General features: G+C 40.4%; 1 protein-coding gene across 1 annotated transcript in view; it reads right to left on the bottom strand.

Annotated features, from left to right (window-relative positions):
• Myh13 (myosin heavy chain 13) overlaps positions 1-6,975 on the bottom strand; it is a 53,126-nt gene extending 46,151 nt beyond the window's left edge. The window contains exons 1-6 of the mRNA XM_070026720.1: positions 6,772-6,975; positions 4,364-4,507; positions 4,117-4,273; positions 2,987-3,014; positions 2,540-2,651; positions 505-597 (exon numbers count right to left, since the gene is read on the bottom strand). Of these exons, the coding sequence (XP_069882821.1) occupies positions 505-597; positions 2,540-2,651; positions 2,987-3,014; positions 4,117-4,273; positions 4,364-4,507; positions 6,772-6,975 (738 nt within the window). The remainder of the gene's footprint in view (positions 1-504; positions 598-2,539; positions 2,652-2,986; positions 3,015-4,116; positions 4,274-4,363; positions 4,508-6,771) is intronic.
• Between the last annotated feature and the right edge of the window lie 9,709 nt (positions 6,976-16,684).

Genomic DNA, 16,684 nt, shown 5'->3' with positions numbered 1-16,684 from the left:
AGGTAATTTTATCCAGAGGACCTGGTCTTTTTCCTACAGCTCGGAAAAGCTACACATACATATATTCCTATACACATGTATTATTCCTGTAATTAATAAGACAACACTTTCTTCAAGGTGTACTAAGTTATTCTATTTTAGCAGATTGATCTGAATTTATTTATTTATTTATTTTTGGGTCTGGTTGTGGGGCCTGAACTCTAGGCCTGGGCGCTGTCCCTCAGCTCTTCAGTTCAAGGCTAGCGCTCTACCACTTGAGCCACAGTGCCACTTCCGGCTTTTTTCTTTTTGCTTATGTGGTGCTGAGGAATCGAACCCAGGGCCTCAGGCATGCAAGGCAAGCGCTCTACCACTGAGCCACCTTCCCAGCCCCTGATCTGAATTTCTTGAGGGTAGAATGAGATCCACCATACTTGAGTTTCTGTGGAATTTTTTCTAAAGCTAGCATTTAGAGGTTGGTGTGGTTGCAGGGGAGAAAATAACTGAAATTGTTCTGGGTCTTACAAATCTGGAGGAGTTGTCATTCCTCACAGTCTTGGCATTTCCAAAGGCCTCCAATAGAGGGTTGGCCTGAATTATTTGGTCCTCCAAGGTTCCCTAAGGATGAAGAGAGAGAGAAAGAGAGAGAGAGAGAGAGAGAGAGAGAGAGAGAGAGAGAGAGAGAGAGAGAGAGAGAGAGAGAGAGAGAGAGAGAGAGAGAGAGAGAGAGAGAAAGAGAGAGAGAGAGAGAGAGAGAGAGAGGACACTTTGGACTTACTTCTGAAGTAGACTATTGGCAACTAGAAGGTAGTGTGGGTGCTTTGAGCAGGGTCCAGGAGTGTGTCTGGTCAGCACCACCTGGTGGCCAGGGCACACTTACAGAGGAACACACAGTCCCCATACTGGAAGAGTCTTAGATCCTCCCCTAGGGAAGTTCTTATTAGGTAGGACAACACTAAAATAACATCTAGTCATGTTAAATGTAGACTGGAACACTCTCTGTCTCCATCATTTTGACATGCATACTACCTTTCATTTCTGGTCCCATTTCATTATATATCATAGATTTTCTTGAACAGGGTGTTCAAGAAAATTGTAACCTCTTGATTACAATGTGTCATGATCCACCTAAGATCATAGACATTGGTGTTCAGAAGGTAGAAGAACGTTAGCAATATAATTAACCCAAGAGAGCACACAGCAGAAACCAAGGGCTTGCAAAAATGTTCAAGTAGCAATATTTTCATGAGAATGAATGCCCAGAAGTCTGCCACAGCCAGTAGGGTTTTTGTTCTGACTCTCATGATTACTTTGCCTGGACGTTTTAAAGCAGTTTGAAACCTGTTCTCAAAGTCTGGTCCCTGGATCAGCAGTGTGAACTTTTCCTAGGAATATGTTAGAAATGAAGACTAAGAAGTCCTGCCCAACTCCTATTCAACTAGAAGTTTTGGGGTGGGATCCCACAATTCCTTGTTAACAGCTCTTTGGCTGATTCTGATGTGTACTACAGTGTGGAAACCCCTGATGGTACCATTTCTTCTCCAGAGGAGGATGTGGAATTGGTGAGGATCCCTGAATTACTGCTGATAGAAGTAAGGTTAGACCCCAAGTGGACATGGGTAGGACCAACTCCTGACTTATTCCACTGAGTTCTTGTGATAGAGTAAGAAATGTGCATTTGGGTTTTCATCCAGTTTCCAAGCATAAATGTTCTAAACCTCTTAGGATCTCTGAAGTGAAAAGTGTCTTTCCTAATTCTAATAACTGAATGGCAGCTAGGGGCTGCAGAATGGTGGTGGGCTGGTGGCTGGTGGCAGCGGGAGCCAATCAAGTGATTAGAGAATTTGAGATGTCAGAAGAGATAAGCTGAAGGCAGAGCTGATCGTCAGTGGCCAATGATTCAGTCAGTTATGCCAACCAAATGAGCTCTCCATAAGAATCTTTAAGCAAAGGGTTTGGAGAGCTTTTAGACTGATGCACCATGGAGATATTGGGAGGTAGCATGCCCAGAAAAGGCATGGAAGTTCTATACCTTTCTCTCATACATTATCCTATATCTCTTCTCTATGACTGTGCTTGAGTTTATATCCAGTGAATATAAGTCATATTTCTCTAAATGTTGTGAACTATTCTAGCAAATAATTGAGCCTGAGGTGGGGGGGGCAGGGTTGTAAGAACTTTCAATTTAGTCAGAAAGATAGATAGAACAAACTGGGGCACATGACTGTCATCCGAAGTGAGGGTAATCATGTGTGACTGTACCCTTATGCTGTTGGATCTCATGCTATCTCTAGCTAATTAGTGTTACAATTGAATCCAGTTGAATTGCAGGATCCTGAGTGGTATCTGCAGAGAATTAGAGAATTGTCTGATGTGGAGAAAAAATCCAGGACTTTTTTAAAAAAAGTCAAGCAGTTGTTCTATATAAGAATACAGGGAAGACAAGAAGTATGACCCATTTACCCATCTCTGCTGAGCATATACCCTGCAAATTCTTGGTGCTCACCCAGTATTTCGGGTATATGTTTTCTGACAAATCTGAGGGCACACCACTGCTTACCTGCATTTTTCCAGGCTGCTGCTCTTTCTTTTTATCCCCAGTGACTGCAATTGTTGCAAAGTACTGGATGACACGTTTGGTGTTCACAGTCTTCCCAGCACCAGATTCTCCACTGTGGATTTATAAGTAAATGGGATGGATAAGGTCACAGAGTGCTGGTGTCTCATGCTTGTAATCCTAGCTACACAGGAGGCAGAGACCTGGAAGATCATGGTTCCAAGCAATTCCAAGCAGAAAAAAGATCTAAGATACTTCATCTTCAATTAACCAGAAAAAAGCCAGGCTGGAGAAGTGGTCCAAGTAGTAGAGCACTGACCGTGAGCAAGCATACAAATGGATGAGGCTCTGAATTCAAGCCCCAGTAACCAGGACAAAATGTAAATGGTATAAGGAAAAGTGAAGGAGCAGTATTAGCTTGTAAGTCATCATGGTGCAAATATTACTCACGTGATGAGGATGGACTGGTTGTCTCGATCTAGAAACAGAACAAATGAACAAACCAGACAGGATTACAAAAACAGGGTGGCACTGGGGAAAAGTTAGCTATCACAGACCATGGTTTTGACTTTGGCACAAATTAAGGGTGAGATATGGGCACGTTTAATCTTCTTGGAGAGAATTCATGCAGATTTCCTAAATGGGGGAACTGTATCACAGGCCTCCTTGGAGGTGAATAAGGTAAGTTATTCATGTTGTAGATCTTCAGTTACCTTCTAATATGTTCTCATTTCTCTTCTAAACAAACAAAGCAAGTCTCAAACTCAGAGCTGGTGAGAGACCATCGTTTTGCAAAATTTACATCACTGTATTTGTGGGAGGGAGGAGCATGATGCTAGGAATGAAATCAGGACCTTGCAAATGCCAGGCAAGCACTCTATCACCAAGCTATAGCTCTTCAATAACTTTCTTTTCTACTTCTGGAAAGTAATACTTGTTTTACATTTATAGAATGTATGGACTGAATTGTATCTCTCTATACTTTATATATTGAAGTCCCAACCCCTCCTATTTCAAGATATGACCTTATTTGAAAATGAGATGGAAATAGGATGCAGATGTAATTAGTCCAAAGGAGGCCACCCTGGAGCAGAATGATCCCCTGATTAGATATGCCTGTAGTCTTCATAATATAAGAGCATTTAAAGACAGACAGAAAGACAGAACATTATATGAGATGAAGAGAGCTAAGGAGCACCAAAGATTGCAGGCAAACCACCAAAGCCTAGTGAAAGGCCTCAAACAGATTCACCTTCACAGTCCCCAGCAAGAACCAACTTCAATGACATCTTTTCCTCAGTAGTTACTAATGCAGTTTCTTTTCTAGATATCCTACACAGTGAGTGCCTAGGGAGCAGGGGGAGGGCATGCCACAATCTCCTCTTAAGTAGCTATAAGTTTAGTATGGCTCCAGCTATGACCCTGAATGGCCTGCCACACACCCTGACTGGTCATGAAAGACATTGTGCTTTTGACTTTTTCATCTCCAAATTCGGTACGTTTTTCATATCATGCTGATCACTGTAATATTTAGATGACCAGAGCCTATTCACTTCAAATAAGAATCAGAGACCACTCACCCGTCAGCATGAACTGATAGGCGTTGTCAGAGATGGAGAAGATGTGGGGCGGGGCCTCCTGACGCTTTTTGCCTCTGTAGGCAGCCACCACCTCGGGGTTGTACACCGGCAGCCACTTGTAGGGGTTGACGGTGACACAGAAGAGGCCAGAGTAGGTCTGTGGGGAAATCAGACTAAATGCCATATTTGGATCTTGTTTTTAACTCAGAGAGATGAATGCAATAGGAGCAAATCAAAGCACACTCACGTAGATCATCCAGGCTGCATAGCGCTCTTTGAGGTTGTACAGCACAGCAGGCTCGTGCAGGTGAGTCATCATGGCCATGTCCTCGATCTTGTCAAACTTGGGAGGGTTCATGGGGAATACCTGGTCACTGTTCAGAGTGAGAACCTAAGCATGGAGAGAAAAAGTAGGTGAGGGTGCTGTGTACCTCCTTTGATTGGAGGGAATGAAGTTGTGAGCTACTGTGGCAAGTATCTCATTGTTATAACTTAATGGAGCATTTCCAAGTCTAGCAATGATCCAAGAGTAACTGACCTTGATGAACCTAATTCTGTAAAACTGTATAAACCAGTTTTTGCCTGAGACCCTCCCTGAGTCAGCCTGCCATTGTGTGTACTGGAAGAGGGCTACAGGTATGCAGAGGTATACAACACTTGGGCCTCCAGGTGGCCAGAAGGGTTTTAGGGTAGTCAATGTCAAGGCAGATTGCCTTGGTTTACCCTATGTGCTGTGAACACGGGGATGATAACACATTGTGAAATAGGAATGAACTGCTCCAATGTGTTTGCTGCATTTCCACTTCAATACCCCTGCTGTTGGGGATTCCTTTGTCCAGTATGTCTTCATTGAAATTGTGTCTAGACAACATAAAAGCTCAGCTCAATCACCCCTTTCTTGCATTACCCATTGTTTCTTTCCTCAGTCTCTTCAAGGCTCCAATTACTCTTTATAACTTTGCTTTCATAGTTAAAACATTTGGAGTTGCCTCATGACAGGATAATATTTTGAGACAATTACTGAATCCCTCCATCCCCCACTATAATTTTTCCACCTTTTTCTCACATTCTAGCCTGCAATAGCATCTTCCTTTGTTTAGGAGATATAGAAACGAAGACAGAAAAGGGAATATGCCTGTATAGTTTTCTATGTTTTTCCTTCCCCTAAACCTAGGTTCATAGAAAAGCTTTGAAGGTTTTACCAAAAAGGTAAAAGGATTAAAACTTGCTGGTACAGACTAAATTTCTCCAAGAAGAGAGGTCTTCCTCTCCCACTGCTCTAGATTTCAGAGTAGCCAAGGGGAGGTAAGGAGACATCTACATACTCTCAATCTTTAGGGATTGACACTTATTTCTCATTTTTTTTTCATTAAAATAGTATCTTCAATGAGCCAGGCATTGGTAGGTCACACCTGTAATCCTAGCTACTCAGGAGACTGAGATCTGAGGATCGAAGTTGGAGCCAGCCTGAGCAGTAACGTTTGTGACTCTCTTATCTCTAATTAAGCGCCAGATTAGCTGGAAGTGGAGTTATAGCTCAGGTGGTAGAGAGCTTAGCCTTGGGCAAAAGAGCTCAGAGGTAGCACCCGGGCCCTGAGTTCAAGCCACAAAATCAACACCAAAAACATCTTTAAGTAGTTGTACAAAGGAAGCTGAACAAATTGAACAATGCATCTTGCTCAGTGCCACCCATCTCATTATTCTTCCCTCTCTCTTCACCTTATCCCTTCCCTTGATCATCTTGTTTTGTAGGATCTGCATTGAGTTTTATGACTGTACTCTTCCCTTCCTCCTCCTCTCCTCATCTGTCTACCCCCCTCCTCTTGATCCCACTCTTTTTGAGAGCCCATTTCCTAGTGTTTATTTTGTTGGATGGTGACTCAACCTCTCTAAGGAATTATACTATTTGAGTGCCCCTTGACACATTTCTTAATAGATCCTCCAGGGAGTCAGTGAAGCCTCAATGTCATACTGTATAAAGTTCCAAAGTTGTGACACTGTTCTCAAGAGGGGGCCAGTGAGACTCCAAGAGTGATAGAAGGCATTTTTTTCCGAGCCCAGTGAAAAGGGGCTGGCAATAAGGTCAAGTTCAATCATTATAATAATAGAAATACATAAAAGCCAGGTTTTTCTCCTATGCATGAGCTTGTGAATTGAGATGATCTTTCATATACACAATGCTCTGCAAGATGGCAACTTTTGGGAAAGTAAGGTGCTTGAGAGTACTGGCTTAGATTTTGCAAAATGACCCCCACGCTCCAATAGGAGATCTGATGGAAGGATGCTGATTGTCCACATTGAGATAGTCTCATCCTGAGCTTCCCCTGTAAGACCAGTGCGGCTCAGAGACTGCATTTGGTTTCCCCAGCTTACAATGAGCAGCAATTTCTCCTTAAGTAATCCACCCTGTTCCAACTGTTCTGCATTTCTCCTTTCCTCCAAGGCAAACACCACAAAATCCTACAGAGCCAAAATTCTGGAGTGAGAAAGGCAAGACTGAAGGTATACATAATAGCAGCTTTCCCCTAACCTCTCTCCCCAGAACAGTACATGTAAGTTTATTTGATCCTCAGATTCCTATGGACCAGCATGTGGTTCTTCCAGGCAGCCAAGGGACCCCTTCCCCTTATCAATGACATCGGAGCTCAACATTACCCGGTCATCCAGGGTCTTGACGGTGACTTTGTCATTCTCCCTACTCTGGATCATGCCTTTCACGTACATCTCCTTATCATCCACTGCGAAGCAGGCTTTCTTAGAATCGAAGGGACGATTCTGAGCTTCGATTCTCTCCTTCTCTGGCTTCCGGAGGTAGGGAGCTGCTTCTCCAAAAATGGCCATCTCTGCGTCAGTGCTCATGATGACGACGGGCTGGGAAGAGCAAGGGGACACTGCTGGGTCTTGTGGGTGGATGAATGTTCCATCTGCAGGACCATCCACCCCATCCGTGATTTCCATCCAAATACAGGGCCTGGTTGTAAAGATTCCTGAGATGAACCTATAGACCAAGGTATCTATAACGAAGTCTAAAGCACAGAATGGGCATATGCAGGTAAATGAGAAGGAATGATATACTTTAAGGGAGGGAAAAAAGCATAAAAGCTGGGTATTATTTTGGAGAATGTCTTAGTTTGGTTCGTCAATTAGTTTGGCATATACCATTTCGAACCAACTAGATGAAGCCAGGGTGAACGGAGGAAAGGAAGCTGCAGGAAGCATTTCTTGTCAAGTGGACATCTGGTTTGAGCCTGCTGCCCTCAGCACCACTCCCAAATTTTCTATAAGTCTGAAAATATTTATCACAATGGCAGTAATTCCTAATAGAAATTTCAGATAGTCTAGCAACAAGTAAATGACGTGGGCATCGTTTATTTGGTAACAAAACAAGACTTTTATCATCATCATCATCATCATCATCATCATCATCATCATCATCATCATCATCATCATCATCATCATTATTATTTTGTGCTAGTTCTGGGGTTTGAACTCAGGTCCTGGACACTGTCCCCGAGCTTTTCCCACTCAAGGATAGTACTCTACCACTTGAGCCATAGCTCTATTACCTTCCAGAGTAGAAAGAATTAATCACTAATAATTAATTTTTACCTTTCATTTCCCTAAGGGCAGTCAGTCTCTAGTGTGATGGCTTAAGTGGTTTTTATTACACTAGTAGTTATCCAACTCTGTGATGTCAGAACCCTGCCTAATTGCTTAATGTTCTTTTTGTTTTGGAAACAGAGTCTGGCTATGTACCCCAGGTTGGCCCAAGCTGATCATCTTCCTGCTTCTCTTTCCTGAATGCTGGGATTATAGGCATATACCCTTTACATTTTTAAAAAGTAAATTATAAGAACCTAAGGAGTTTTTGTTTACGTCATTCATATCTAGTAAAGTGTAAATTGAGACAAGGTACTGATTCTTAAAAATTTACTACCCAATTCCTTACAGATTAGCATGAACAATATATTTTTTCCTTTACAAGTGATATTCTCCAAATACTGCTGAGAAAGAATAACACCGTTTTTCATTTTTGTGAATATCTAATGTCTGCCTCACAGAAAGACAGGTGGATTTTCATGTCTGCTTCTGTATTTAGTCTATTGGCATACATTTTTATTGGTGAAAGTGAATCTAAAAATAGCCCAGATCTTTACATAGTAAAGTAACTTGGAAAAGGAAAGATTATGTTAATCATGTTTTCACATAGTAGCTTTTTTTCCAATGCTGTATCCAAACTTGACAAGTGGTAGATTCTCAAAGACTATTTGCAACATGAACTCTGAAAATAGATCAACAATTATAACCCAATTAACTAAATGCACTAAAATTAAGTTGAAGAGGGAGAAGGCAGATTCTGGATAAGGTAAAACCTTAGGTGTAAGAATTGTAGACCCAAGGGCTGGGAAGGTGGCTCAGTGGTAGAGCGCTTGCCTTGCATGCATGAGGCCCTGGGTTCGATTCCCCAGCACCACATAAGCAAAAAGAAAGACGGAAGTGGAGCTATGGCTCAAGTGGTAGAGGGCTAGCCTTGAGCTGAAGAGCTGAGGGACAGCACTTAGGCCCAGAGTTTAGGCCCCACGACCGGACACCCCCCCCCAAAAAAAAGGAATTGTAGACCCATATTAGAGTGCCAGTGTGTGTAAGTGTGTTTGTGCCACAGGAATCCATGGCTGGAGGTATTCCCACTGCTGTCCTACATGCCTTTAGGAATAACACAGGGTTCTTTTCCAGGTAGAGAGGATGCCCACCTTTCTCAATATCCAAGCCCACAACTTGGATATGATACCTTTTTGTGTGCCAGTACTGAGACTTGAACTCAATGACCTGCACTGTCCCTTGGCTTTTTCCACTCAAATCTGCCAGTTTATCATTTGATCTCCACCTCCACTTCCTGGACATTACACTTTAATCCATTGCATTTTTAATTTGTTAATTCTTGGAGTCAAAATCTTAATATGTAACCTGGGCAGGCCTCCAATTTATAATCCTTCTGACCCTGTCTTTCAAGTACTGGGGTTACAGACATGTGTTATCAATACTGTCTTCCATGTTGCATTTTAAATATATCTTCTTTAATAAACATGTGTATTGTACAGTGGCCATTTGGAAAGTATTATCTCTCTGACTTACATTGAACTTCCAGCTGTGTACATATTTTATTATACAATATAAAAAACTCACAACCACGAGTATCATCACCAAGATAGTGATAAAAATGAAGTACTGGGGTTCTGCCAAGAGAATGGTGATAGGATATATGTTTTCTTATATTCCAGTTCTTGCTTGAAGGCTCAAATGTATCATTCACAAGTATATTGTCAGTTTTTTTCCTCAAAATGATAATCATACTTTTTACCTTTTGAGAATTTGCTGCCAAATATCCAAGTTTGAATAACCATTATCTGCTTGTTAGTTGATCTTCCGAGTGAAAATGGTACTTTCTTAATGAAGTGGCCATTTCAGCTCTTAATTCTTACAACTGCACGTGTGCTTTCCCCTGAAATGATCACCAGACTGTAGTATTCTTTCAATTTTATCAAAAAGGTGCACATTTAAGAATTGAGATTTTCCAGGTGCTGGTGGCTTATGCCTACAATCTAGGTACTGAGATTTAAGGATCATACTTTTATTTATTTCTTTTTTTCTTTTTTTTCTTTTTATTGTAAAGATACTATACAGAGAGTTACAGTTACATGAGTGAGGTATTGAGTACACTTCCTCTTGAACATTGTTACCCCCTCCATTGTTTTCCCCCTACCATCCCCCCTTCCCTTCCCCAAGGTTCTTTTTTTTTTAATTGTGATTAAGTGATTACATAATTTCCAGGATTTCACAGTATTGTGGAATAATGATGTTCATTTAAAGTCACAAGTTCATTCTAACTTTCCTGGAGCAAATTGTCTATCACAGTCTGTAACATATAACGGTGTTCACATGTTATATACCATATATGTGATCAGCAGCATGGGGATATTTAGTAGTGGTTCAACCAGATGAGTGGGAGTTCTTTGTTTCTTAAGTCCTGTTAGTTTTGTCGTATCGCCTAACATTTTGGATTTATCATCCGCTTATCAGGGAGACCATGTACCGTTTGTCTCTTCTTTCTTGGCTTACCTCGCGCAACATGATTCCTTCTAGCTCCATCCATTTCCCTGCAAATGCCATTATTTTGTCATTTCTAATGGCTGCATAATATTCCATTGTGTATAGATACCACAATTTTTGGATCCATTCATCTGTGGTGGGGCATCTAGGTTGTTTCCATATCCTAGCTATTGCGAACAGTGCTGCAATAAACACGGAGGTGCACGTGTCCTTGTATATTGGTTCCTGTTGTTCAGGGTAAATGCCTAGAAGTGGTATGACTGGGTAGTAAGGGAGGTCAATCTTTAGCTTTCTAAGGACCCTCCAGACTGCTTTCCAAAGTGGTTGTGTAAGTGTACATTCACACCAGCAGTGTAATAGGGTTCCTCTTTCTCCACATCCCCTCCAGCATTTGTCGTTGGCTGATTTGTGGATGTGGGACATTCTGACTGGGGTAAGGTGGTATCTCAGGGTTGTCTTTATTTGCATTTCCTTCACCACCAGGGATGATGAACATTTCCTCATGTGTTTCTTTGCCATTTACAGAATAGAAGACCCAGAAATAAATCCATAAGCCTACAGCCAGCTGATATTCAATAAAGGAGCCAAAGACATACAATGGAAGAAACACAGCCTCTTCAACCGCTGGTGCTGGGAAAACTGGGCAGCCACATGCAGAAAACTAAAAGTGGACCCCAGCCTATCACCATGCACCAACATCAACTCAAAATGGATTAAAGACCTTAACATTAAACCTGAATCTCTGAAACTACTGCAGGACAGAGTAGGAGAGACACTTGAACTAATAGGCACAGGAAGGAACTTCCTGAACAAAGTCCCAGGGTCACAACAAGTTGGAGAGAGACTCGACAAATGGGACTACCTTAAAATAAAAAGCTTCTGCACAGCTAAATCTATCGCAACTAAGCTAGAAAGACAACCAACTAATTGGAAAAAAATATTTACCAGCAATATATCAGACAAGGGGTTAGCATCCTGTATATACAGGGAGGTCAAGAAACTAATCCCTCCCAAACCTAACAAACCAATTACTAAATGGGCAAAGGAACTAAAGAGGGACTTCTCAAATGAAGGATCATACTTTTAAATCAGCCTGGGGAGGAAAGTCTATGAAACCTTATCTCCAGTTAACCACCAGAGATCTGAAAGTAGAGCCATGACTCAGATGGTAGAGTACCAACCTTGAGCAAAAAAGCTCAGCAACAGCCCCGACCCCCCGAGTTCAAGCCCCAGAACCAGCACAGAAAAACATGAGATTAAATCAAATTAGCAATTTTGTTAAAATTTTAAAAGTCATTCTTGGTGCCAATCTATAGAAGTCAAGAATATCACAATGTGGTTAGTGGTAGAGTGCTTGTCTAGCATGCATGAAGCCCTGGGTTTGATTCCTCAGTACCACATAAACAGAAAAAGCTGGAAGTATCACTGTGGCTCAAGTGGTAGAGCGCTAACCTTGAGCAAAGGAAGCTCAGGGACAGTACCCCCAGGACAGGCATTTAAAAAAAAAAAAAGGAATATCACTTGATTTGTAGTAGGTCACCAATGGAGTTATCCATATCTACTTTTGTTTTTGGATCATTCTCATGGTAAAATTGACAAATAGCTGGGTGTTATTGTAAAATTGTTTTAATCTCAAGTATCTCTTGAGTTATCTTTAAGGGTTTGGGAATGACCACATTGTAGCATGTTGGAATCTTGGCAGAGTACATGTTAACAGCCTTCTGTTATTTAGTTAGACTTAGAGATGTGCAACACACTCAAAAATGATGTAGAAGATGGCACACATCAAATCTATCTGCAGCAGAATCTGCTTCTAAGCCCATGGAATTGGATTCTTTCACAAGAGCCTCAGAATCATACCTGAGAGTTACGTATTTTAAACACTATTTGACTTTTCTCAGGCTACTTTCCTTTTTCTTCATTGCTTTCTCTGTCTGTCTCCTTCCTTTTCCCTTTCTTCTTTCTTCCTTTCTCTCCTTTCTTCTTTCTTTCTTTTTGTTGGTACTAGGGGTTGAACTCAGAGCCTTGAACTCACTAAGTAGGTGCTCTGCCACTTGAGCAATGCTCATGGTCCTTTTTGAATTAGATATTTTGAAGATATGGTTTTATGCTTATGCCTGGGTCCAAACCGGTCCAAGATCCTCCTATATATGCTCCTCAAACAACTGAGATTATGGGTAGCTGCCACCATGACCGATGACTTCATTTTTTAAAAGCCAAGATCACAGTATAGTCTCGCCGGTTGTGCACAAAATGATTGTAGGTGAACATTTCTTAATTCAGTAACTAGACATTTACTTTAAAGTCTGCAAACATTTTATTAAAATGTAGGGTGTCATCGTTACATATTCCATAAACAAAGAAAAATGTAGCTAATTTGAATTAGAATATTCAGTTCACAGATATGTATCTCAATTTCAGAGGTAACGTTTTGTTAAAACTGATAAAACAAGATAGCTGGCATGGTTGAGTGAGGGCAGACTGGGCTACATAGACAGACCTGGTCTCAAAGAAAAACTTTACGAAGTATATTACATTTGTCTTTACTAGTGATATGAAACAGTAATCTTTAAATTTTAATTTACATAGGAATCCATCTGGACTCTTCAGTTGCAGTAATTGTGTGTGTGTGTGTGTGTGTGTGTGTGTGTGTGTGTGTGTGTGTGTGTGTGTGTGTGTGTGGTGTGAGTCTTGGCCTAGATGCTGTCCCTGAGCTTTTATTCTCAAGGTTAGTGCTCTACTACTTGAGCCACACCTCTACTTCCAGCATTTTGGTGATTTATTTGGAGATAAGAGTTTCATGGACTTTCCTGCCTGGGCTGGTTTCAAACCATGACCTCAGATCTCAGCCTCTTGAGTAGCTGGAATTACAGGTATGAGCTACCGGTACCTAGCTTAGCAGCAATATTTCGTAAACTTTAATGTACTTATAAATCCAATCATATTCTTCAGAGATGGAGCTTGAAACTTTGAACATCTTATATAAATTTCTCAGATGATATTGATATAGCTGGTCCACACTTTCACAGCAAGAATACAAGGGGAAGTTACAAAACCAAAGGAAAAAAAGAATCAATGTAAATTCAATTATTAAGTGAATTTATAGTACTAATTTAATACTAGTACTATAAATTCACTTAATAATTGAATTAAATTAGTATTAAATTAGATATTGTAAAATTGGTAATGGTAACATAAGACTCAAACCTAAAGTTGGGGAAAGAAATACTTGATGGTTAGTTGTATTTCTTTCTATGCACTTTTCTTTTATCTCCTTTCCTTCTCTCCTTTTTCTTTCTTTATCTTTCTTTTTTTCTTTCCTTTCTCTTTCTCTTTTTTTTCTATTTCTCCCTTTTTCTATCTTTCCCTCCTTTCTCTTTTTCTTTCTTTCTCTCTTATAGTACTGGAATTTACACACAAGGCCTTGTGATTATTAGACAGGTGCTATACCAATTGAGCCACACATCCAGCCTTATTTTCAGTCTTTCTTAAAAGTTGAACTTTTTTTGGCCAGGGTGCTGATGGCTCATGCCTGTAATACTGGTTATTAAGGAGGCTGAGATCTGAGAATCACAGTTCAAAGCCAGCCCAGGCAGGAAAGTTTATGAGGCTCTTATGTCCAATTTACCACAAGAAAACTGGAAGTGGCACTGTGGCTCAAGAGCTGAAGAGCTCGGGGACAGCACACAGTCCCAGAGTTCAAGCCCCACAACCAAAAAGAAACCAACAACAACAACTCAAAACAAAAACCAAACCCAATAACAACAATAACAATAAAAAACCCTGAGCTTTTCTATCTGGGACTCAAGTTATGATTAATTTTCAGGTAGAGATTTTTTCTCTCCTTCCACCTAGTGTGTTTTAGCTATGACAGAGAGCCCAATGTCTGCCTCCTCAACATATTACCCAAGTGATGCTTGAGTTATCTCAGCAATTGCACAGGTGATGGTCAGTCTAGTTGAAAGCCTCCATGCGCAATTCCCTTCCAGTTGGAGTAGGCTTGATAAACTCAAGACACTTCTTGCTTAATTTACAGTCTAGCTCTCTGGAACCTTCAGATGATCAGTCCTCATCATAGTTCTTGATTCCAAAAGGACACACTTAGCTCTTCCTAGGGGACAACTCTTCATCCATCTGATGGCTGTCTTTTCTTCACACTAAATAGCACCAGTACTATATTCATCTGCTTCTTCTGAATCACCTTTACTGTCCTGGCCACTCTACCCTGAATCTGCTCCTGCTAATCTCTTTAAGTATGATATCCAAAGCACATGTTGTCCCCTGTTAGAGGGTGTCCTCACCTCTGTTGACCTAGGTGTAATGGCCAAGGTGGTGACTGCCCACTGGCAGCCATGTCACTCTGCTGACTCACTCTACCCTTCACTGGCAGCAAAGCCCCTCAATCCTCTTAGTGCATGTGGTTGCTAGGGCACAAGTTTTCTCCATATACTTAGGCAGTTAGGTGTTGAAACCCCAGAGTCAAACCATTCATTCTTGGCTGGAGAACTTTACCTGAGTAGAGATTACTTAACTCCTTGGGCACAGAAAGCATGGTGACTACTGCATTCTACCATCTGAATCTCCTTAATTGGCCTCATTTTTCTTTTATTGGCATGACCTGCACCCACACTACCTGTTCCTGTCACTAAGGACCTTCTAATTGACATAGCTGCTCATACCCACCTCACCTCCATTCCCCCTTTCCCTTGTGTTCCCAATATTGCCTGTGACTGTCTTCCTTCTCCTAGGAATTTCTCAGCCATCCCATTGTGTCAGCAACAGTGCGGTTACAACTCAAGGATATTTCGGTTTCTTTGGTTAAAAGTCGCCTAGGATAACCTCTCTTTTAAATTTATTATTTTAAAAATTATCTTTAGTATTGGAACAGGAAGGTTTCCTGTCCACCTCTCAGTTTCAGAGTATAATGCATTTTGATCATTTTCATTTCTTTCATAATTCTCTCCAACTCTCGCAGCCTCATTCACCTCCTCAAATTTTCTTAACTCCATTTTCACATATATACATTGAATATTATGACCGCATTCTCCTACCTTCCCTCTCTTCATTCATCTACTGCTTTCCTCCTCACCCTTCCCTTAGACATGACAAATTCCAGCTTCATGACATTTACTTGTTAATTATTAAAGGAATTTACTTAATTGGAATCTTCCTCTGCACATACTACACTTTAGTTGATGGTTGCACATATATGTATACGATCCTGTATATGTTTACATATATCCTAATGATTTAAACAAAACCTCCACATATGAGGGGAAATATGTCCACTGTCTCTTTGAGGCTGACTCATTCCCTTACTTACGCACTTAACGTCATTTTGTCCAGGTCCCTCTGTTTTAGAATTACTTCCAATAAATACATTCTTTTTGAGGAAAAGTGTTTTCTTATCACATCGTGGATAAGTTTGAACAATCTCTTACTCTTTCAGCATTGCTTGTGAGCAAAGTCATAGCTGCATGGATATGGGGATTACAGATCTGCCAAAGGTCAGCAACGTTAGCTAGTATATGAAAACTGACTCTTAGGCATCAGACCTGAACCCTGAGCTTCTAAGTAAAATTGACCTGGAGCTTGCATGTTAAAGTTCCACATTATATTTGATACATTTCAGTGCAAATCTAGGAAACTATTCTTCCTTTGGTAAAACTTGCATATTCTGTAATCTACCTTTAGAAAACTTCAATAATTGGACTCAAATTCATAGTTTTCAGCTTCTTACAGATTTGGTAAGAATGAGATGTATATGCTAATTTCACTGATCACATTTACAACTAAGATAAAAGTAATTCTTACCTTCTGGTTCCCAAAGTGATGGTTAGTGTCCTCCAAGAAGAAATTGTCTTCTTGAGATTGGTTCAAAAAATCAGAAACAAACAGAAAGCAAATGAACTACAAAGATTTAACTATAGAAATTGTTTTTGTTATACCTTATCCATATTTTTATAGACACTCAATGGACAGTGTGGGATACAAATAAATTTTCCATTTTGCCTTTTGGTTAACCCATCACTGTTTATAATAATTGTTTAATTACATTATTTTTAAAAAGAAGCTAAATATGTATATAAAATACTGTGTGACTTCTTATAAAGTACATAAAAGAATAAGGTTCATACAAAAATTCAAGATTTAGAAAGTGCTAAGAGGACTATTCCAATAAATAGAAACAAGAAAGAATCAGACACATTTTTGTAACAGTATAGTATTATGAGAACTTTCATCTTTTGGGGGAGCTGGGAGGGATCAGGGCAAAAGAAGAAGGGGAATGATCAGATTGTAATTTGGATAATTAGAGACCATCCAAAATTGTCAAATTTTTTTTCCTTTAGGAGAAGAGTCATGAATATGGATCAATAATTCTTTAAGAGGTCTAGGATGAATGTTCTTACATGTTCTAAATTCCCCAGGAGAAATTGAGGTAGGTAGCTGGAAACTCATC

The sequence above is a fragment of the Dipodomys merriami genome, unplaced genomic scaffold (genome assembly GCF_024711535.1).
Source record: "Dipodomys merriami isolate MVZ:Mamm:240054 unplaced genomic scaffold, mDipMer1.0.p SCAF_19, whole genome shotgun sequence".
Lineage (NCBI taxonomy): Eukaryota > Metazoa > Chordata > Mammalia > Rodentia > Heteromyidae > Dipodomys > Dipodomys merriami.
Note: the sequence above shows the minus strand (reverse complement) of the source record. Positions and strands in the feature narration are given on the sequence as shown.